Genomic DNA, 14,242 nt, shown 5'->3' with positions numbered 1-14,242 from the left:
CCAAAAATATCTTTCTTCCCACTCCAGTTGGCATCTCCTTGATTTGTACAGTTCCGAACACTCGGGGTTGCTTCCTGGGTTATGCCTTCAGGGTACGTCCTACTTGAGGGATAAGTTTTATTCCCAAACGCTATAACCATATGTAACAAAAAAATCAGGAGCTCAAGACTTTAATTTTAATGTTATATGACTTAATTATTGTTCTGTTGCATTAATTCTATTAATGTTCTCTTAAAGAAGCACAGTCACAAATTGGAGGGGAGGTATGGAGATTTTTTGGTAGATCTAAGTAGGTGTGTTGGGCTATAAGGATCTGACAAACAGCAACTTTTTCTGGAAAGGTTTTTTTTCCCTCTTTCAAAATTTTTCATGGAAAAAGAAAGATTGAAGTCTTCCAATGATAAAAGAGCTTTATCAAATTTAGAACTAAATTAAAGAAATCTACGTAGTTGGCTTAGGGCACAAGACTTAGCTAATTCATATTGACAAAATTAATTTTTGTATGACGACATACAAGCTCTACTGAAACGCTTCATTTGAACAAAAGAAATATAGAGAACTACTGCTCAAACTGACTATTTTTGTAGTTAATTTCTTCTTCTTTTTTAACAGGAATATTTACTTACCAAAATGAGACACAATCTGGTGTGTCAGACACATCCTACTGCCACTGTTCATGTAAAATCAAGTGCATCCAGATCACATCAGCAAAAAAACCTTATTAGACTAAAGCGGCCTACTTTTAAAGACCATGACGAAAGTTGTGGGAAAAAAGTTCCTAGTCATAAATATAAATGTCCCAAGGGACCATGTCTAATTATTCAGCGTCAGGAAATGACAGCTTTCTTCAAATTATTTGGTAGGTCAACAATGACAGATATCAACATAGTGACTGAACAGTAGAAAACTATTGAGCAAGTATGTTTTCTAAACCAAATAATTTTGGCAGGGCTTTTTATATAGATATGAATGGTCATGTCTTTGCCTAAACGTATTTTGTTGTTGTATTTCATTGTATAAATACTTAATGCTTAAGTTAAAAATACAAGAAGGGCTACCAAACTGATGAAAAGCATCCTTTTAAATTACAAATGAAACCAATATGGTATGATACTTCATTTTATAATAATTTCCCTTTCCTTTCTATTTTCTTTTATGTTTCAACAAATACATGTAAAACAATGTGTATCTTGTTTTGCACAAGGCTTAAAAAAGGCTGGACTCCCAGTCTTATAAATGTGTTATTTACTGTGGGAAAACAGGGGGAGAAGTGGAATGGGAAGAAAATCTGAGGAGTTGCAGTATCTCTTTTGCATTTGTGTCTCTCTCATACGAAGCTTTGTATTAATTTAGTAGGAGATTAAGTAATAGTGGAAGAGTACTCTTGGGTTTTATTTGAATTTTGACTACAGAAGTGAATCAGAGAGAGTTTGCAGTAATCCTGTTATAGTACATGTTCACAGCCTATGATACACTGACCACAAATCATCAAGCAAGTATTGTCTTGTAAAGGCTGTCAGGCAATCAAGGGGCAGAGATCTCAGCAGTCCGTGGTTCATCAGAAATAACGGTACACTATCAGATGGAACCACGTAATGCAGGAAGAAGTTGCATAAATAGAGAAAAAGTCCTGGTGATTTTTCACCTTCACTGGCTATTACTAAGGAAGAATGAAATGCAGTCACTGGATTTTCCACCTTGCCTTTCTGGTAGTTTGTCTTCTCTGTCTTTTCTTGTTGCTTAAGTTTTCTCATACCTAATCTCTTTCTCCCCTCAGTTACTTTGTTCTCTGTTTGTGGGTCTCGCTTCTTTCCTTTTAATAAAAGGTCCACCATTCATTTATAAACACTTTCTAACAAAACCAATTTTGGTGTTTGAAATGCTACGCTTGCCTTCTCTTGCAGATGATGATCTAATCCAAGACTTTCTTTGGATGGACTGCTGCTGTAAAATTGCAGACAAGGTAAGTGTATTTCCTTCTCAGTTAACAGAACATATATTGAGTCCAAAATCTGCCCTTAATCAATTGATACTGTAATGCAAATATAGACCACATTTTTTTTTTCTGATGTGTTCATATGGAAGCTTCAAGAAACTCAATTTATGCTTTCCTCATTGATAAAAATGATCAAAGTATCTTGGCGCAAGAAAAATGCACAAAGCATTTTAGGAATTATATACTGAAATAATATATTGATACTTCATTTTACAACAGTATCTCTTGGCAATGACTTTCGTTTATTTCAAGAGGGCTAACTTCACAATAAACGAGCACACCAGAATGAATTTCTTTGTCGCTCTGTAAGTACTTTTAAATTATCTGTTTTTATTAGCATAATTTTTGCATTATTTTATTCCTTTTTTTGTGCCACTGATAATTATGATACGTGATGAGACTTCTTTAACAAGTGTGTAGTTGTTTGGGTTCTGTATGAAGTACAGAAACATAACCTACATGCTGTATGTAAATAGTGCAAATCCAGCGTTCTTCCTCTGACCACCACCTGTGTGGAACAAGCTACAGCAGCAGTAAGGGGACGTTTGCCTTGGTGTAGTGATACACAGCCTGGCATTCTGCCCACCAAACTAAACCTGTGAACTGTTTTAAGCATTACAAGAAATATATGCAGGAGGATCCATGGCAACATATCCGTGGCTCGCACTTCCTGTTACAAGACCCTATTTTACATCTTTGCCAGCCTTTAAGTGTTTTGTACTGAAATGTTTTATCATGACATGCTCCTCAGGAGTAACTTTTTATTAAAGTTTCCCTCAAATTGATGTAAGTCAACTGTAGAAATGTTGCTAGAGAATTTCCGAGAACTTTTTTGAACAGTTTTAAAATTTCTATACTTTGAAACAGAGGTGCAATCAGTAATCTATCTTTACCAAGCCTATATACTCTCTCCATGTTCGGCTATACCGACAGAGTGAGTCAGCATTTTCTTTCATAGTGTTAAGGTGCTCAGGTCATGTTCTTCTGTAATAGTGCCTCTCAGACGCTCTGATTTGCACGCTAGTGTGGGCAGGAAGATGGCTGTTTCTTCTCCTGTAAATGGTATTCTGGGTGGCACCCCTGGAGCATGGAGGAGGAACCCATCTGACTCCACCGAAGGGAGAAAAGCCAGGCCAGAAGAAAGGGACAAAGGGTCTGGTGAGACTGGGACTAGAGGGGATATTTGGGCTAGGAGCGAGGGAGAAAACTGGGGAGGGGACTAAAAGTCCTAATTTCTTCAGGCGTGATTTACAGTTTAGTATCAGGCAGCTCCAGAGGAAGTAAATATTTTCCTGTTGTCTGAGAAGACGACCCAGAACAAAGGTAGCACATAGTGAAGGAAGGCAGAAATATGGACATGAAGAAAATAATTTAAGGTTTTCATTTATACGTGGAAGTAGACCTGTATTTAGTTGTTTGCTGCTAATTTAATGTGAGCAACATAATTTTCCAAGAATAGTTAAAATCCATGAAGCAGGAAGTGTAAAGTTTAAGATTTCCTAAGGTAGTTTTAAGCTTTATTTAGAGAATCAGTCAGAAACTGTTCATTTTAGTGCAGGGATATCTTGCCAGTTTGGAGAAAGCTGTCATGATATGATATGTCAGTTCTTGCATATCTACTAACTTAGGAGATTTTAGGGTAAAGCACTGTTAAGTTTTTATTTACCCAAAGGAAACACATGCAACTTTCTGATTAAGAAAACTCCAGAGAGAAGGCTGTATTTGGTCAGCAATATTTGAACAACTTCAATACTATGTCTTTTAATGTTAGAATTCATACTAATGTGGTGATTTAAGATTGAACATTTACAGACAAACATATATGTTTGAAGGTATCTGGCAAACACAGTTGAAGAAGACGATGAAGAATCAAAGTATGAGATTTTCCCATGGGCTTTGGGAAAAGCCTGGAGACAGCTCTTTCCTGATTTCCTAAAGTTAAGAGATCAGCTGTGGAGCAGAATTGACTACAGGGCTATCGTAAGCAGACGCTGCTGTGAAGAGGTAGGGAGGGTTTTAATATTGTAGATGCTGAAACTACAACAATTAGTACCAGCTAACAACCTAGCTCTATACAAATGATGTCTTCCCTGAAGTGTGTGGACAAGCCATGGGAAAGATGCTAAAATGTAATGGTCTTTATCCTCCATGAGATTTTTTTTTTCTTCTGCATTTAAAATACATTCTTTGAAACTACACTGTTAAGGCAAACTAGAATATTTTACATTGCACTACTGTTAAAAGCAATTTTTTTATTGACTAGAATCCTTCTGCTTTATACAAACATTTTTATTTATAATTTACCATCAGTTGTTTCACTTTATTCACTTTAGGAATAATTTGTGTGCATTTGCTTTACAAATTATAAGTTTGTACAAAAGTAAAAAGTGCAAATAAAAATCCCAGCACCTCAGGTGAAATTTTAATCCCTTCAAAATTAACAATATAACTTCACTTGACTCTTTAGGGGAAGAGTTTTTCACTGCATTTTTAAAAACTCAGAAGGACACACTTTTAACACTTTCTACCATCAATGCAGTGTTACAACTGACATTTTTCAAATATTAGAAGGGAAAAAAGACATTCCTCACTTTTCCCGTAGAATGTATCTGTCTGGAAAAGCCCTGTCATGTTCTAAGAATATAATGTTTACTAGAGCTTGTAGAAAAGAAAATCTTATTTATTGTAGATTCCCATCTCTGGGGATGGGATTGGGTGCTGACGGGAAAAGTGCAAGGAACAAGGCAGGTGTAGAATGCTTTTCCCAGCACCCCCGCCCTGCTTCCAACGGTCATGAGTTCAGTGACGTGAACCAGAAGATCCAAGTAGATGATGTTGGTTGTTAGTAAAAGACACTGTCTTCAGTCCAACATACAAAGCATAAGCTGGTATTTGTGATGGTTCACATGAATGTACAAGACTGTGAACCGTTGTTTCCACACCCGATTCATGACTGGTTCACTTGCTCATGCCTAAGGCGGCACAATTTCTAGTGAGACAGAAGCAGATAGGTAATAGACGATGCCCATTTCAGTTATGTATTATTAATTCTCTGCCACACATGAACTGTATCCCTTGTTTTCAGCTGCGTGTTTTCCTGTTATTTTTATGGTTTCTGATGTAATGGCTGTTGACAGGTGATAGCTATTGCTCCAACACACTATGTATGGCAGCGAGAACGTTCTATGAACCACAGCGGAGCTGTGAGAAACTACGATAAAGTACAGCTGCCCCGAGGACCGAGTGCTACTCCTGCAGACTGCCTGCTTTGTGGTAAGAAAGGAAGATTTGTACGACTCGGATTATCATCATCTTCCTCCTCATCTACTGGCACTTTGGAGATGATGGAATTACATTCATCCCAGAAATTGAACGACACCTTTCCAACTGAAAAAATGCTCGTAGAGTCTCCTTTTTATGATGCCCAAGGTATGGTTTAATATTGCAAATAATTTTCAGTTGGTTTAGGCAACTGAGGCTGTATTTGCCCTTCAGACTGCTGTAGGGACCACCGAGTCCTTCTTGGCATGACAAAGCCCGATCTCTCTGTGTGAGCAGACATCCCTGTTACAAGTGCAGCTATGCTGGCAGAACCATGCTTTTACTGCCATGAATACCATTTTCAAATCTTGTCTCTTAGACTTCCTGGAAGCACCAACAGCTTTGTACTCAGAGCCTCTTCAAATTACCTTCATGTACTACAGTAGATTTTGGGTTGCATTCCAGTCTATTTAGGCATTTATCACTATTCTTACATTATAAATTAAATTGAGAATCCTATTTTAAACACTTAAGATTGACTAGAGGAAACAGTAAAAATACTGGTGTGTGTTATGTCAGGCAAAAGGTGTGTTACATGAGTAGAAGTGCTCTTGTTGAGAACAGCTCTTAGAAAGGGCAGGCTGCTTAGTTGCTGTCATGTTTGGACATACGTTAAATCACAATTCACATTTTCCCTTAAGTGTACCCCAATTGTTGACTGTTTATACAAGATTTCCTTTTAAGATGGGGGTATAAGTAGAAAACAATACAAGAGTTTATTGTGAAAATTGGTTTATGCAATCGAATCGTTGTACATTAATGTACTCCAAGTAGTGTTCTGAACTTTGTATGAGAAGCCTCCATCACATACAGCAGTTATGGGGCAAATGCTTGTTGTTTCTTATTCAGAGTGGAACATATGTGAGATGTAAACTTCCTGGGAGAGCTGTGTAAGGCCACAGCTCTGCAAAGATACTTTTATGTGCTTAACTGCTGCAGAGTTCTTAGTATACTCATTTAATAGAGGCTTACAGTTATTTATAGCTCTTTTTTATTTGCACCTGTTCCCCCTAATATCCAAACTTTCACTGTTATAGTAGGGTTGTGTTACTGCTTTTGACAGCTTTGGTACGATTGTGATTCTCAAGAGATCCCTCAATTTTGAAAATTTGACATTTGACTCTTTCTTGACATACTGAACAAGTCAGGTGTCTACACCAGTTCATTTAATAAATGTAATGTGTTAAACATCACCACGTGCTTACGCAAAGACTCATGTGAGACATTAAAAGAGTTAACTTAAAATCAATTTTTACTTGAGAGATCTTGCTTTTCATATCTGATAAAAGTCAGAAAAAATGGCGCTTGACTGTTTGAGAATGCTTTATATATAGTAAAGTTCACAAATAACCAGGCACCTTTCAGCATGGGTGCTGGAAGTGAACCAAAGCCACACATGTCAACAACTGGTCATCTTCTTGAAATAAGCACAGCTTTATCAAGAGAACAAATTCAGTGGATTTCAGTTTCTCTTACAGTTGTGCTTTGAAGAACATTGTTCTTAAAGAAACTGATAGCCACCAGCTGGTAGCCAGTGAAGTCAGAAGCTGTCTCACTTGCCTTCCGAAGATTCATTATTTTCTTACTAAATTTTTCCCTCCATATTTCTGGCAGACTGTCAGAGCCCATCCAGCAAAAGGAGACCAGACAGCACCTTGTACCGAGACAAATCCATGGACTGGTTTACAAGCAATGAAGAATGAAATACACGCGATGAGACGGAAAGGGATACCTTGCTTTGCGGAACAATCTGTGTTGCATCACACCACCATACTTGAGGAGTCTGTTAAAACTTTTCCCTTTAAACAGTAGGTGGGATTTCAAACTTTCTGCGCAGCAGAAGTCAAAGCAGTCATTATTAAAAGTTACACAGCTTGCAAAATGTAGCAGCTACTTTGTAATGTTTTATTTTATTCTGATACAATACTCAAATTAGCAGCCAACATCTCAGCAGCATCAAGAACGCAGTGGTCGGAACTTTCTCAGCTTGGTAAGGAATGCTAATTAAAAAACAAAACAAGGTACTACTTCAGTATTTCAGTATACAATGATTATTTTATTATTGTAAGTTTTATGATTTCATGATATAGTAATATGAGAAATGCTACTACAAAAAACAGTATTAATAAAAACAAAACGCTACTAAACATTTAAGACAGAAAAAATGTTCCAAGTGTCTCACCTGAATGAGCTTCCTGCCAATAAGACGGTCTGGCAACGTAAGGCACTGAGCAGTATGTTTCAGCATCATCAGAAAGTGATTCTGTGAGAGGTAAATTTTTAAAAATTCTTTCCAACAAGTTCAAAACATAGATGCAGACTAAAGTTGCCAATGCATATGGATTATTTTCCCCCCTTGACATTTTCACTTTCTTTTTGCTTCTGTTAAAGTGCTTTGTTGTCACTTATCAGGACATTCCTATCTCTTTGCTCTACTATGGATTTTGCAAATCTATACCAGTATGAGGCATCTGGTTTGGATCTGCAAGAACAGCATCAATACAAAACAGAGCACACCGGTAACGTTTCTGCTATGGAATCCTTAAGCCCATCAGGATCTTCTAAAGCAGCTACAGGACGAGTACAGAGGACTGAATTTTATTAAAAAATAAAAATTTGAAAACAGGAGTAGAAGGGCAGTCATTCTTTATTTGCAGATTACAATTTGTTTTCTACTTAGTCTAGATTTTTAATAATATGTTTAAATAACCATTAATATATCCTTTTTCAAACCTGACAAGGTCTAGGCTGTCCAAAGCTTGTCTGTTCTTCACAACATTCTCAGCTGACCTAAGGAAGAAATACTGCCTCTTCCTACAAACTTTGCCTTCATTACGTCTTTGGATTATCAAATTGCAGGAACAGGGTATGTCATCAGCAATAATGTTCTTACCATTATATTCACTTTCTTTAAGAACTACTTGATCCTGAATGCGGGTTTCTTCATATTCCTTTTGAGGTGGTTCTTCAATATTTTCTTGAGTTTCTGCCATTTGGCTTGATTTGCAATTCTTGATTTTAGCAGGGAGTACCAACCAATTTCTATGAGTTACCTCAACGATCTTTTCACACAAAAAAGGGAGCTTGCACGTCCGTATGCTGTCTAAAAGGCCAATAACCTGTGTGATGCTTTTGAAGAAATGCAAAGGACAAAGTAGCATTTCAAACACTCTGATCATACACCGTTAGTCTCAATTCTACTGTCTTTGTCACGTTCTTTACCTTTGAGGCTACACGAGTCCTTCAATTTTAGGGTAAAGGAGCTAGCAACCTCACTACTGAATTGGAGAACAGTACAGATATTTTGAGGATGTCACTAAGTGAAAACTTCCACTGGCCATGATGAGAATGTTCCCAAAGTAAAGGACAAAGGATTTGGCAAAGTGTCATTTACACAGAGTTTGCACTCTGTATAAATTACACTTTGTGGAATCCTTTGTAAAAAAATTACATGGGGAAAAAAAAATTGTTAAATATTTCATTAATGCTGGAGGTATATTTTAAAAGATGTTTGGTTCTGCGACAACGTTAGGTGATGCCTGAATAAATGCGTAAGCGCCAGAAATAAATACTTACTTTGCTAAATACACAGCGCACACACCACCCTGTTTGAGACTTGGGTGTACAACCGGCAGAGCAGACTGAGGGTTCAGCATATCCAGAACTACCTGGAAGAGAAAGATATGTACGTTTTCCCAGTACACATTAATATATAGCTATCAATTTTTTTCCCGTAACGCTTGAAAAAGCAATGTTTATCTATGGAAAATGAACGCGTGCAACAGCAGTAGGTAATCACAAAACAGTTTTATTACTGGCTCTAAAAAGGCAGCAAAACCTGAGGTGCACACATTTACAAAACAAAGTCCTTGCTACTTCCAAACTGATTTCTATTAAAACTGCAAGTAGCATTTCACCAATGCAGTAGGTCCTGTGTTAACGGTAAACCTTCTACTAATTAAATTCCATAATGTTGACATTAATAAAAACTTTTAGAAGACTACATTTACTAACACCTTTGGATATCTGGTGTTCAAATGTAAAAAAAAAAATAAAAATGTTCCGGTGCATCTTTATCATGAAAAGATCAGACTACAGTCTCAATGTCTAACTTGCTGTTTGTTTCAAGATTTACCAAACTTATGTCTTTGTCAATTTATTCATCTTCTGCTAGAAAACTATTCAAACTGTAAAACAATGGGATATGCAATATCTGATCCTTCCTGTGGACTGTTATATTTAAAGCTTTAAAAATGCTATCTTTACGCTATGTATTTTACTCCTTTGCTCAAACTGTTTAACATGATTGTCATTTGTTTAAAGTGTTAACGTACGTAGTTTGTCTGCTTTACATGGCAGAGTGGTTAATGTGTAGCTGCTTTCCCCAGTACGTCTCCCTTTACAAAATCGGGATCTAAAAAGCAGAATAGGAGAGCAAGCAATAGCATTCCTTACGGTAACTTCGGCCTCAGTTACATTGTGTGTTCTACGTAGCTGATAGCAAAGTGTTTATGTATTTATATTTTCAATAAGCTTATGTATTCTTCTTAAATTTAATGTTTGAAATATATGCCTTGGATACAAAAATATCCATTTCTCCAAAATACAAGACAGTAGGTTCGCCTTTCCTTACAGGACAGCAGTGATTAACTGTAGTATTTCTGTACTACAGCCATAGAGCTCTTTCATTTGGGAAACTGTAATCGAAACCTTGAAAATACTTGTAGTATGACAAAAAAAATGACAATGTTTCTTTCATTGATGAGGATTGTTTTTTCTCATGTTAAAGTAGATATGGGAATCCCACCGTGAGTGTGAGCACTAGAGGTTTTAACTAACTTAAGATAAATGTCTTGGACTTACTGCGTCAAGTGTTACTGACTCCATATCCGCAGCAGCTCTTGAAATATCTTTGAGAATGAAATCCACATTATCTGGCCACTCTTCCATATGTCCTATTTCCCATGCATCACGCCAGTGTCTGTAATTCTTCTTTGCTAAATTATGATGATCATCTCTGATTTCATAACTTATAACACGTCCTTTGGGCCCAACTGAAAACAATCAAAAGATACTAGACTTACCACTTTCCCCCCTATAGGAAAGAATTTAGAAAAAATTAGCATAGTAAATGACAGAAGTACACCTTTAAATCTCCACTTTAGGAAATAACAACATATGAAACAATCCATTACAGATTATTTTTTCTTTACATTTAAAACAAATACAAATTTAAAACAGAAAAAAGTGCTGGGTTAGTTCTTTTACGGACTGAAATCCATTCATCCACAGATGAAATAAAGCACAGTTATAGTAGTACAAACTGTTCCAAAGATGTCCTCCCGAAGTAACTCCTGCAGCAAAAGATGACTTGAGCACCTGTGGCCCTACCCATCTATGATCCTCCCGCTACAGCTACCAGCCAAGCAAGCTGCAACGTTGGTCGCTACTCACAGGTGCTGTAAAGCTGAGACAGCAACTGCTTCTGTTAACGAGATTTGAAACTGGTGGTTTTAAATATTTTTGGCAATTCTTGTTTTTACAAAGGTTTGCTGTTTTCCATGCCCAGTTTTTTCTCTGCCTGTCCTTTCTTAGGGTTGGGGAAAGGCTGAGAAACCCCCAGACCTGCTCACTGACCTCAGCCCCTCAGAGAAATTTTCAAGCGTGCTCTTTGATTTACACAGGCTTGTGTTATTTTCCTGTTATTGTCTGTAATGGTAATAAAGTATTTTATTACTTGTTTTAAGTATAAATTTACTATCCTGAAAGTTACCACATGAGTCCAATACACAAAGTTCTTCATAAAGGAAGTGCTATGAGGAAATCCAGGCATATGCATCGCTGTATTATTCTATCCTTGTATCATGCTAATTTCTCAAACTTACCACACCTTTGGCTTCTCTTTCTCATTGCCACTTTTTAATGGGCAAAGGCAGCTTTCAGCAATCAGCAGCTCAGTGGGTGAGGTTCTCTGACTTTTTAAGCCATTTTAGGTTGGAGTGACCAAGCTCCTTCCCTCGCTTATGTGATCCCACTGTGAATCCATTCGGAAAACAGAACAAAAGCGGCAATGGGTTTCCTGGCAGTCTCTCCCTGATCCAGCTCACCCTGGATCAGACAGAGACCAGGACCAACACATAAGGAGGGAGGGTTTCAGCAGTGTCGCCTTTGAGCATCTTAAAGAATTGCAGAATTGCAGCACCAACGCAAGATTATCAGTTTGGAACTACTGGAAAATAAAATTGTTCACACTGGGGTCAGTCTTATTCTTTCCTCTGCTCATTCAAAAAATGTCCTACATTTTGAAACTGACTTCTGGAAAAATAAGGACAAGTTAAAATAGCTAGGGAAAACTCTGTCATTGTTGTGAAGCTGCAGCAAGTTTGCATACACTGTATTTTCCAGTTCTCAAATATCTTGAAGTCATGGCAAATGCCACATTCTTAACACAGTCTTAACTTTGTCCTGTTGCACGTCAGTAGTTTCTGGGAAAGACTAAAGAAGGAAGAAAAGAAAACATAAATAAGGGTAACATGGAGAGGAGATTAATGAAATCTGTTAAATCAATAAGAATTTTGCAAATTAAATACTTCCATGGACCTTGGTAATGTGTCCACTAGATTAGATGGATCTCAGCACTCTAGTTTGTACCATTCACTGAGTGCAACCATTCCTAGTTCCTCACTTTATCCTCGGCAGCATGACCTGACATCCCAGAGCAGGGCTGGATCGATGACATTGGTAACGTACTTGCTAAATACCAATTCTTCAGAAAAGCTCAGGCTTCTAAAAAGCCTTGCATTGTTACCCTGGAGCACATGCCAAGGGACAGCAGATACACGGCATTGCTACATAGGAGAGTCAGAGAAACCTAATTCACCGCCCTCAAGTTCTAAGGTTATTTACTGGACTTGACAGAAAGAGCAGCTGATCTGTCCAGTTTGTCTCCCTCACAGCAGTGTAAGAGGAAGCATCACGTCCCACAGATACTTGGCTGGCTGTGCATGGGAGTACTGAAACGTCTTCTGTCTTGAACTGTTGAATGGCACAAAGCACAACCACAACAGCAGCCCGAACCGTAAACGTTTTACAAAGACAGCATAGTCTGTAACAGTGCTTCGTAACACATCAGAAAATACTAACAAAAAAAGTTAGCATTGAGGTTCCACAGAAGCTCAGGACATGTGGACTTTTCTCAGGCTCAGTGACCACTGTGGCACCCTCAGCTATTCAGTTACTCTGACATTTGGGTGCCCACAAACCCTGCCTTTGGACATAAGCCTTCAGAATACATAACTTGTGCTTTTCTGCTCTATCAGTTCAAGATGATCCACAATGACGTTCCCGTCTTTACCCTCAAGTCCTTTAATAATGTAGGGAAGGGCAGTACTCTGCAAAAGCAGAAACACATTTTTTAAAAAAAACCCAACAATTTGAAAATCAAATTCGAACAGTGCTTTACTTTTTCAAGTGTGTGCAAAAGCAATTACAGCAAACAAATGTGGCATTTTTGGTTTGGTTTGTTTCTTTCCTTAAGGAAGCTGTTCTGTCAGGAGCCCATAAATCAAATTACTCCGAAATGTTATAAAGAGGATACCCACAGATGAGATGGAAGTTAAGGGTGAGGTTTCATCCTCACTCACACTGCTCAGTGCAAAGGCCCTCCACCGTTTAGAGCACCAAGAACTAGAACAAACCTGGCTAGCTGTAACACGAAAAAATAACAGTGTGCGTCCACATAATCACTTTCACTGGTACGCAGCAATCTGATTGTTCACATGGTCCATCAAGACGAGGAAAAGGAAACTGAGAAAGGCAAGAGATTGGAGAAAGAGCCTAGTACAGTTAAAGCCAACAATAACAATGGCTGAAACTTAGCTTTCTGCAGGACCTTTGTAAACCTTTCTACTATGTCCCTCAAAAAACAGTCAAAACAGCTTCCAGACCCTGCATTGGCTCTGGCAGGATTTTCTGCCTCTGCAGCAAAACTTTTAAGAACTGACCATAAGTATTTGGTCAAAAGAAAGGCAACATGTGACAAGGGAACTGTGCTGCTTCTATGTTTTCTAAAACCAGGTTCTCACCCGCTCTTGACAGAAACAAGCTCATCGCGCCAGACCCGCTGCCAGATTCCAAAATGGTGTCTCCTGGGTGAATATCCATCATCATTAAAATAGCACTTACATCCTGCACGTGAAAAAAACACGGCATGTTACTAGTCTTCGAAACCGAGGGTGAGATTTGGCCAGCAACCTCCCAGTCGCCAGCCAGCCCGGTGAGCAGCCAGTACCTTGGGGTAGGCGATGGTGGGGCCTCGCGGCATCAGCAGCACGTACTCCTCCAGCGAGGGCCGCCTCAGCAGCAGCGGCGCCCCAGCCGACGTGCGCAGCACCTGCCCGGGCAGCTGCCCGATGATGTCCCGGTGTGGTAGGAGACCGCCGGGGGCGGCCAACACCGAACCCGGCGCCAGGCGGCACAACAGCTTCAGTGTCGCGTTGTACTTCCTCCGCCCCTCCGCCAGCGCCAGCTCGCCGGCGCGGAAAGAGCCGGGACGCGCTCCCACCGCCCCGAGAGGTACCTGAGGGGCGCTTGCCGCCGCCGCCGCCTCCTCCTCCTCCTCAGGGGGAGGCTGAGCGGCCGCCGCACACCGCCCCACAGCCGCCGCCTCCTCCGGCGGCAGCAGCCGCCTCACCCGCTCCAGCGGCGATAGCGACGTCTCCCACACCCGCCTCCGAGGCCTCCCGCCGGGGGCCGCCCCATGGCCGGAGGAGAGGGCGGAGGAGGCGGCCCACCGCAAGCCGCGCCAGGCCCTCATGAGAGGCAAAGGCGGGAACAGACGCTCAACGGTCACCTGTGCGTCTGCGCCGCGCGCCCCGATGACGGTGGGAGAGCGTCATCGGGGCACGGGGCGCAGGCGCATGGGGT

At 39.7% G+C, this 14,242-nt stretch overlaps 2 protein-coding genes across 3 annotated transcripts; one reads left to right on the top strand and one right to left on the bottom strand.

Annotated features, from left to right (window-relative positions):
- The first annotated feature begins 630 nt into the window (after positions 1-630).
- SPDYA (speedy/RINGO cell cycle regulator family member A) lies at positions 631-7,157 on the top strand. Its single transcript, XM_009946111.2, has 6 exons — positions 631-859; positions 1,905-1,963; positions 2,216-2,301; positions 3,829-4,000; positions 5,134-5,425; positions 6,932-7,157. Exons 1-6 carry the CDS (start codon positions 631-633, stop codon positions 7,018-7,020), a joined length of 927 nt encoding a protein of 308 aa, XP_009944413.1. The 3' UTR covers positions 7,021-7,157.
- Positions 7,158-7,201: 44 nt separating this feature from the next.
- On the bottom strand, positions 7,202-14,132 carry TRMT61B (tRNA methyltransferase 61B). 2 transcript variants are annotated; one of them, XM_086482227.1, is made up of 7 exons: positions 13,608-14,132; positions 13,402-13,504; positions 10,181-10,371; positions 8,894-8,985; positions 8,211-8,446; positions 7,500-7,580; positions 7,202-7,317 (listed from the first exon to the last, which is right to left on the bottom strand). In XM_086482227.1, the coding sequence occupies exons 1-7, from the start codon at positions 14,130-14,132 to the stop codon at positions 7,274-7,276; spliced, it is 1,272 nt and encodes a 423-aa protein (XP_086338353.1). In that variant the 3' UTR covers positions 7,202-7,273. The 2 variants fall into 2 exon arrangements, with proteins under 2 accessions (XP_086338353.1, XP_086338352.1); XM_086482226.1 differs by lacking the exon at positions 7,202-7,317 and having other exon boundaries at positions 7,538-8,446.
- Between the last annotated feature and the right edge of the window lie 110 nt (positions 14,133-14,242).

This window comes from Leptosomus discolor, chromosome 2 (assembly GCF_034619465.1).
Source record: "Leptosomus discolor isolate bLepDis1 chromosome 2, bLepDis1.hap2, whole genome shotgun sequence".
Taxonomy (NCBI): domain Eukaryota; kingdom Metazoa; phylum Chordata; class Aves; order Leptosomiformes; family Leptosomidae; genus Leptosomus; species Leptosomus discolor.
This window is presented reverse-complemented; position numbering and strand designations above follow the sequence as displayed.